The following is a 9,343-nucleotide window of genomic DNA, read 5'->3' as shown; positions in this document are numbered from 1 at the left end:
TCATTGTTTCCAAGAATGCTGAGACTAGATGATAATACAATGTAGTTGGAACTGATCCCAAGACGGGAGGGTGCCTCTCTCTACCCCGGTTTGATGTACTCTTAGTGTAAATAAATAAGGGCTGAGAGATTGTGCTAGAAATCAGAAAGGCAGGGTGGTGTATTTGCCTATATTTGTAGATGGTGGTACCAGCAAAGGGCTTTCCACTCCACCAGTGCTATTTAGAATGTTAAGGGAGGGTGATTACTGTGTTAAATTGGATTTCCCTTTCTTTCACCTAGAACCCCAGGTGTAAGCACCAAGAACCTAGAGAACAGCTGGTCCTTAACAGAAACACCTAAGGATTCAGCTTTAATTTTAGTTTTTGTAGCAGCAATGAGAACATAAAGGAAACTACTGCTCAGCTTGACAAAAATCTAGCATCTCCAAAAAAGGTTGGAAAAGCACACAAAAATAGTCCAATGTCATGAATTCAAACCACATCCCAAAGGCTGGTAGAACAATGCTTTCAAAACTCAGATGTTCCAAAACAATGTATTATTCTTAATGGTTATATAGGGAATAGATCACTCCTAACCCCTCAAAAAAAATATTGAAAAGAAAATCAAAGTTATATATAGGATGCAAATGGAAAAGTTTCTACTGTACTTATAGGTACTAATAAAACCTGTTTTAAAATTTTATTACACATATATATGTATACATATATAAAATATATGCATAAATACATATGAAATAATGTCATGTATATACAAGAAAATTTTACTTAAGAATATATTAGGAATATTTTTGAATCCTTCTCTGTACCCTCCCAATTTCCTCCATCTTCTTCCACTAAAAGTAACCACTATGCCAAATTCTACTTATTGTTCCCTTGCTTTCCCTTATTAGATTTAGATATAGATAGATTTGTTAAAAATCTACATATTCAGGAGCGATCCAAAATGGCGGAATAGATAAACACTGTGCCTGCTTCCTTCCGTGAACACATTAAAATCACAACTAAATTACAGAACAATCAACCTGGAGAATCATCTGAAGTCTAGCCAAACAGAAGTTTTATAACTAAGGATATAAAAAAGAAGCCACGTCAAGACTGGCAGAGATGTGAAATGGGCTGGCCCGAAACTTCCATGTTGTGATTGAGAAGCAGGAGAGTTATCTCAGCCGTGGTGTTTCCCCCCAGAGGAGCGAGGGACCCCAGCCACACACCAGACTCCGCCCAGAATACTGGTACCAGGAAGAGAAGCCCCCACAACATCTAGCTGTGAAAAATAGTGGTGATTCTGACCAACCAGGTGGGATGAGAAACCCAGATGTCTCCCACACAGACTATTTCACTCGCAGGCACTCACCTTGGGCTCCAGTGAAGGGACAGTAACTCAGGGGGTGTCGGAGACATATGGAGGGGCAGACTGAGGTGTGTGTCTTCAGGGGGAGGGCTGGCGACAGTTGCAGTTTTCCCTGTGAGGGGAACTTCTCCCGTGCAGCTGGCAGGTGGACGCCATTTTTCCTGTGTTGAGCCCTCCCCCACAGGCCAAGTCTGAATCCTATTGGTCTGGTGAGCTCCACTGCTCCACACTGCTGACTCATTAGGAACCCGCCCTATCCAACTCTCCCAATGCTGGAGGCACTTTCTGTGTGAGCAGCTAGCCCTGCCCATATTGCACTCTTTCTTGGAAAACTATCGGAGTCCACAGGCCCCAGGTGGGCAGCAACGGGCCTCAGTGTGTTCTCAGACTTTTGCTGAGTAGCTCAAGGCTCAGCACTGGCACCAAACCAGAATTTACATTAACCTGGTAACCACAACTCCTCCCACTCTAGTGACTCCCTGAGACCCTGCCTCATCCAACTTGCTTACCGCACGAGGCATTATAGTGGCTGAACCTTAAGGGAGCCGGCAGGTGGCAGCAGGCCTCAGGGTGTCTTGGATTTTTGTGGAGTTACCCCAGCCCCAGTCCTGGTGACAGTAGTCCTCAGTTTGCAGCGTGACCTTTCCCACGCACCTCCAGGTTTAGCACAGGCAGCAAACAACCACGGATTGCTTTGTAGTTCCTACCAGGTAGTCCCCAGCAGGTCACAGGCAGTGAGTGACCTGGGCCTGCACTGGAGCCTGTTCTATAGTAAACACTCAGGAACACCCTGTTCTTTGACCAAGTTCTCCTTCAGTCATTCACATGCAGCCTGGGGACAATCCTGCGTTGGGTCAAGCTGGCACAGGCAACCAGCAAGAGCTGACCAGAGTCATGCCTGCTTGGAAAGCACTCCCTCTTTAAGAAAGGTGGCAACTACAAAGGAGGGTCACCGGGAAGTGAAGTGGAAGTGTGAAGCAGGAAAACACTACATAAGAAGTCACAGTGCAGCCTGGAATTCATCTTTCAGCCTTACTCTACCTGGCACAGGACCTTGAACAAGTCACTATCCCTTTCCTTTGTAAAGTTAAGCACTGGAGTTCCATGGTCTAAAGGGCCCCATTGGACCCAAATTTTATTGTTCTCCATCCCATGGGAAGAGGGTGTTCTCCTTCACTCAACCATCGGCATGAATAGAAAGCCAGAGGAAACAAAACAAGGGTGATGAACTCCAATGCCTACAGAGGTCAGGCAGATAGTCTAAGAGAGTGAAGCAGTAGGTGGGAACTCTTGACAACATAAGGCAGGACGCTCCATGTAGGGATGTGTGCCTCATCTAAAGGGGCAGCTACTATTCAACTCCAGGTAGATGTCACTATAAAGAAAGATCTTGCAACTTTTCAAGGAAAAAGTATAGATTTTTAAAAATGTAGTCTGCTGTTTAATTTTGTCAATAAATTGTTTTTAAAAAGAAGAAAAACAAAACAAAGCCCCTGTGTCAAACAAAATACATCTGCAGCTAGATATAGCCTGCAGGCCTATAGTTTACAATTTCTGCTGAACAGGATGTTCCGATGATAATATTTGGTCCTCATAATTGGGCTTTCCTAGTAGGTTGCTCACTTATTTCCCCTTACGTTTTAGATACAGGGTGCAGAAGCTCTTTCTGGAATTTTAGGCAAGAACTGAAACTACAGCTTAGGTTCAAAAACCTGCTGCTTCTCACCCCAAAGAACTGAGCCTGTCCCTTCAGTCTAGGGCTGATGCCTGCTGCCCCCTCCCTATGCCCTCTGTGCAGCTCCAAGCTTTGCCCCTTGCTTGAGCTCAAGAGGCAGAAGCCATTCCAGCCCTTCCCACACCATCTCTATTCCTATTTTAAAGCTGAAAAGTGCCTCTCAAATAACCCTGACCCAGCAGAGAGTATGTGTGATGCGCAGTGAGCACACACGGGGACAGTTGCAGCAGCTCAAGTCACTGCCCCTGGATCCCAGCCCCAGTGATGAGGTGGTGGGAAGTCACCCACAAGACTGGGACCATGCGAATATCCTCAGGTGAGTCCAATTCTTAATCCAAACTAATCTTGCTCAGTTGTCCTTAAAACAGGAGAATCCCAGTTCATGGTTTCTTTTTTAACCAATTATGGCTCTGATAAAGACAACATACTTAGATCTCATATCAAACACTTTTATTTTTAAAGTGAGAAGTTCACTAAGCATAACTATAGGAGAGTGAAATATTTAGAGTAGAAAAATTGTGGGTGCTAGCCAAAATTGTGGGTATTTCAAATACTGTCACAGCAGTTATTCCAATAGCACTTTTCCAGCATAGCAGATCACACGTGTTAAAATTAACTGCATTCTCTGAACATCTCTCAATGGACCTGCACAATGACAGAAGCAAACATTCAGGGACTCCTGTCCTTGAGCTCTTACAGAATGGATTTATGCACACCTCAAAACCAATACATTATAACACATCCAAAACACTTCACATCTATTTTAAAAAGTATTTTGACTTCAAAGGAATTGGTAGAAAGACTTAAAACAATAAGAGGACTATAGGAAAGAAAACAGATTGCTACTTTCATGTGCAAGGTACTTGATTCTTGAACTGAGAATCAGTGTCAGTCCTCACTTCCAACATCACATCGAAAAAGCGTGGTGGAAAAATAAGTCACCTTCAATATGAAGGACGTGAGCTGTGCACACTGACAACACTCTCGAAGATACAACAGCATTGCAGGAGGAATGCCAGTACACAGAGTGGACCTTCTTATGAGGCCAGACACTCATGAGTCATCAGATGACCCTTCAGATATTTGGGTTAAGCAACTACAATACTCTGGCTTAATCAAGGCACTTGCAAAGAGCTATTTTTGACATGACATAGAGTCCCTACAAGTTGTTAGCCATTGGCACCGGCATGTCTTTTTGGTTAAGCAGCATTCTATACTGAGAACCCGAGCATGATGTCTTCGTCACAAACAAAGTCACTTATAACATGACAATTGCAAAACCAGATTTGCTTCGAGTTTCCCCAAATCATGGTTTTTGATACATCATGTTTGAACAGAAAGGCTTCCCTTAAAATGTTGATTCTCCAGAGTTATATAATCCACCTTTCCCCAACACCCCTAAAGTTTGGTTTTTCTCCACAAGAATACATAGAATGGATATTTTTCTCCTCTCTACAAATTATTTACCCAGGAGAGAACTGTAAAACCAACTTAAAAACACAAAATAACCTTACATTTTTCTCACCAACGGTTAAGTATCAGACCTCCCGCTCTTATTCTGACTTAAGCTACAGAACCCTTTATAAACACTTTTCAGACATTCCTCATACCACTAACACAGCTTTCCATCACCATCAACTGGCTTTCCTCAACCTTTCTTTCCTCAATGTGAAAGCTTGTGAATTGAGAGGGAAGGAGAAATGGCATTGATAACATATTACTTTTATGAAAGTGGGGTTCCAGGCTATTACTGGATCCTCCACAGCCAAACTGGGTAGCATCATCCATGTAGACCCCAACACTAAATTCTTAAGTGGCTATCTTTTTTGTAGCCAGGTCTCGAAAGCTCAAACCTAAATTACTGAAGGAAAGTAACTAAGACTTCCTAATATTGAGCAATATAGACCTGGGATTACATGGGGACTCTGACAGGCCAAGACCAGTCACTAGGTTGCTTCATTCATCGATAAGAGGCCAAGTTCTCCACTCTCCCCCAACTCTGCCATTCTGGGAAGAGCCCGCTGGCCAGCCTAGGACTGCCAAAGATTGTTGGCTCTGACTCAGTCTTGGGTGGCACCCGGTGGAATGCACTGTCCTGCGATGCCATCTGTGTCTGCACGCCATCAGGTTTCCACTGCACATGGACAATTCTATAATTCTGACCCTCATTATTGTCCCAGAAGACCTGCCCATTAGCATGGTAAGAAATGCAGAATTCGATCTGCTCCTCAGTTGGAATGACAGAGGGTAAGTCAATGGCAAACGAGAAGGTGTCACTATCTGAGCCTCCATACACATTTTTCATGTAGGCACAGTCCACATTGGTGTAGCTTTTCCAAGTATCAAAGGTAATACGGATCTGAACCTTCTTCTCAAAGCTCACGTTTTTCACTTTCACTGTCCCAGTCACTGTTCGCTCTTGCAGAGAGCAGTTCTCCAGACACACAGAGTTCTTCTGAAAGTGGTTCCGAAAACTTAAGTAATCAGTCGAAGGCTGAGGGAAATCTAAAATCAAGTTTTTCTCCTCGTGGAGTTTTAAGCCCGAAGACAGATCATTAAGGTCCAAGAGATCAAACTGCAGATCCCACGCTGGTTCTTCTGGGAGGTCAGAGAAGACATGGATGGCGGTGAGAGAGAGGCCCTTGGAGTCAGCAAACACAACCCGTTTCTTGGCTTGGTTGTGCGAATGCTTCCAGTCATTCTGTGATTTGGCTTCCTGTTTTATATTGAGACACGGTTTCAGAGGCTTTAATTTGTTGACAAAATTTCGTCGTTGAAAGTCATCATAAGGGCCCAGGAAACTCTTCAGAGGTGGCGAATGAGCCAAGCACAGCCTCATGGCCACATCCACTGGCATGACCGAACTTGTCAAAGGCCGTGGATCTAAGACCTGGATCATCCTGGAATACAAGAAGAAGAAGGGTTATCACCTGGATCTGGAATGTTCTTCCCCTGGTCCCAAATATATACTATTTTTGTGTTGGCTAAATTATAGCCCGCATGTATCAGGAAGGTGCTACCATATGTAGCAAAAGAAAATATTAGACAGCTCTACCCTTGACTGGCCACAAGGTCATAGATTAACAGCTTAAAACACTTGGGGGGGAGGGTGTCTCAGTTTCAGCATCTGAGAAATAAAAAGGTTGGAACATATAATCTTTAATACAGCTATAAAAACCACTGGCTCTGTTCTCAACCAGGGCTTCTCAAACCTGTCTGGTCATAATGGCTTAGGGAGCTGGTTTTCTTTCTTGCTTTCTTTCTCTTTAATGCAGATTCCTAGCACTAAGAGCCACTAAGGCAGAACCTCTGGGGTGAAGATGAAGAGATACATATGCTCTTAAAGCTTCTCTGGTGATGCTAATGACCAGACAGGTTCTGGAACCAAAGTTCCAGACTCAGTGCTCTCTCTGGCTGCTTTGCTGATTTTGCTGCTGAATTGATCACCCTTCTCTGAAAAGGTAACCCACTTGAAAAGAAAAAAAAAAGCAATAAAAATTCTCATGAAACAGTTTTGAGAGTGAGAAAGCTGGAAAGCGTGAAGTCAGGGGGGTTATTATATCTGCACTTTGGTTATCATTCTCTTCCTCATTTCCCACAAAGGACCAATTGAAATGTAAGCTAGCAATGAATGCACTTAAAGAAAAACCTGACATAGAATCTATGTTTCATATAGAAAGACATCCATGACGAGTGCATACTTAAGAAGAAAAAGCTGATTACCTGAAAATTGGACTGTTTTTAATATATATTATATATGTATGAACTTGTAAATGTATAAAAACAATAGAAAATACACCAAAAAGTTAATTATTTCTGGGTGATAGGATTGGAGGTGATCTATTGTCTTGGTACTTTTTTTTTTTTTTTGGCATTTTCTAATGTTTTGGCAATGGATATTTATACCTAGCAAGATAATAAAGCTCTTTAAAAATTTAAACATAACTATGCTCAGCAATATTAAATTAAGAAGCGTCCATCAAGATCAAGATTTTTTGTTTTGTTTTTTTCCTGGCTCTTAGCCCTCAGTACATATTGCCAAGCTTATGGACTTTTTTCCCCCTATCCTAGCCTTACCGATAAGAGGTGTGTGTATATTGTCTATGACATTTCTTAGTAACTCTTCACAGCAGCTCTAAACATGCAGGCAAATGGTCATTATCACAAAACGAATAATAAAAGGACATTCACAGAATTTATCAGTCCTTGGATTTTTCTGGAAGACATATAAACTTCGAACAAACAAATGAAAGCTGCAGCTATATTTGTGGGTCTAATAATAGTTAACAGGCAGGATTTTTGGAGAAATTTTCTGCCAAGTTATGTCTAAGGAAGCGATTTAAAGTAGTTTTGTGTGAGGTTTGTTTTGTGGGTTTGCTTTGTAATTTATTTTTTGCACTTATTGAAAGACAGTTTTAGAATTTAGCGATTTCCCTGGAATTTTAAGTCCTGACCAAGAGTTCAAAAATCATCATTTGCTCAAAGTCTGAGACTGCGTTTACTATGGCCAACCGTGGTAAGAGCGGATGGGGACGAATCATAGACCTGAAGTTTTTCTCCCATGCTACACTACACAACCAGCAATGTCAAAGTGTTGTTCCCACAAGTTAAGAAGCCTTGGGACATCTGTGCAGGACCAAGAGATAACAAACAGTCCATAATAGAATCACTACTACATCTGACTCCTTAAACCAGCTTCTGGTTTAAGAGGCGGATTACCAAAATCAGCTCCGCCTAAGAAACACAGAGCAAATCTCTACACCTCCGAGGCTTCCCGGATGCCAGATTCAACACAACAGTCAGTCCACTTGGCCTCGCGTGGAGTCTCCATTTGCAGAGAGGACCGAAGGGAAACGCAGCCCAATCTCCCCGCAGCGGCGCGCACCCCTCTCGTCCCGAGTGAACCTACCTGGTGCAGCTCATTAGGCAGAGAGGGCAGCGGACCAAAGGAGGTGGCACTCGCTGCCTGCGCAAACTCGCACCCGGTTCCCAGCTGTCCCCGCTGGGCGGCAGCTCCGGCGGATTGTGGGTGCGGCGCCGGAGAGGGCCCCCCTTATCTGCTCCTGACCACGTGACCCAACTCCTCGGACCAACCAGCGCCCAGCTGGGGCGCGAGCCCTCGCGGGGAGTACGTGACCGCCGTGGTGCTGGAGTTGCAGGGCTGGAGGCGGGGGGCGGGGTGCTTGGGGACTCCCCCACCCCCTTGACTGAGCTAGCCCCGGGCGAGGAGACGCGACGGCAGCACCGCACGTAGCGGGTGCTGGCGAGGGGAGAAAGCTGCAAACCTCACCCAGGCGAGGCGCCAGCTCAGCCGGCTCCCGGGAAGGAGATGCCTTTGGAGTCTTGAGGAAGGAGTCTGTACACAGTTAGATCTGAGCACAGAGAGCTGTGGATAGTTCCAAATGTATATAGTATGTGAAATGTTTATATTGTTCATTGCTTAGTGCGCCCGCTCAGCTTCGCCTGAGTAGTAAAAAGCTGGCTGCATGTGTTTTGGTGAAGGTGAATTTACAAATGCACCAGGCAGTAGAGGAAGGCTGCCGAGAATCAACCATCTATCTCTGACAAACGTTGTTAATAAAGCATGAGCATGCGAGCCCCATAAAACAGTGAGGTAGCATTTAATTATAAGGAACTTTTTATTTCGATCTATTTTTCAGTTTTTCTCCCTGGAAGAGAAAACTAAAGCCAGAAGTGAAATGTCCTTTTTCACTCACGTGGCCGGTCAGCCACAGAGCCAGTGGTCAACCCAAATCCCTCAGCTCACTTCTGACATCATTTGGCAGTGATGTGGAAACCAAAATGTTAAAATACCACACTGTAAGTTTCCTGACTCTCTGAGCCAGTTACTTTCACTGAGGTTTCGTTATTTTGTTTAGTTTGGGGAGTTTTTAGACCATCAATCACAACCATAAAATTGAATTTCTAAGTAGAGTATGGATTATTTTTTTAAAACCCACCTCCTACTTCTGTTCTATTAACTTGGATATCCAGGCATCAATTAAAATGTACAAAAATCCTTGTGTCTTTTAAGTAACTGTCAAACAGTGAAATTGTTAAAGTGAAGTAATTAGAATGAAGAAAAAGAAACTCATGTTGAATATCACTGGGGAAGATAGTTCGTGCTTGGGCCTGAATTTTGAAATGAAAAGTCCAACTATAGCAGATTCACTAGCCCCTCAGCCCAGCCAAAACTAGCTGAAAGGACATAATCTGGGTTTGACACTTGCTAGATACTTTCCCATCAACAATTAGA

The 9,343-nt window shown here is 43.6% G+C and overlaps 1 protein-coding gene across 1 annotated transcript; it reads right to left on the bottom strand.

Moving 5' to 3' along the window:
- Positions 1-3,515: 3,515 nt before the first annotated feature.
- PPP1R3C (protein phosphatase 1 regulatory subunit 3C) lies at positions 3,516-8,124 on the bottom strand. The gene is made up of 2 exons (XM_033131197.1): positions 7,997-8,124; positions 3,516-5,987 (listed from the first exon to the last, which is right to left on the bottom strand). The coding sequence occupies exons 1-2, from the start codon at positions 8,008-8,010 to the stop codon at positions 5,048-5,050; spliced, it is 954 nt and encodes a 317-aa protein (XP_032987088.1). The 5' UTR covers positions 8,011-8,124; the 3' UTR covers positions 3,516-5,047.
- Positions 8,125-9,343: the final 1,219 nt, after the last annotated feature.

This window comes from Rhinolophus ferrumequinum, chromosome 16 (assembly GCF_004115265.2).
Source record: "Rhinolophus ferrumequinum isolate MPI-CBG mRhiFer1 chromosome 16, mRhiFer1_v1.p, whole genome shotgun sequence".
NCBI classification, from domain to species: domain Eukaryota; kingdom Metazoa; phylum Chordata; class Mammalia; order Chiroptera; family Rhinolophidae; genus Rhinolophus; species Rhinolophus ferrumequinum.
This window is presented reverse-complemented; position numbering and strand designations above follow the sequence as displayed.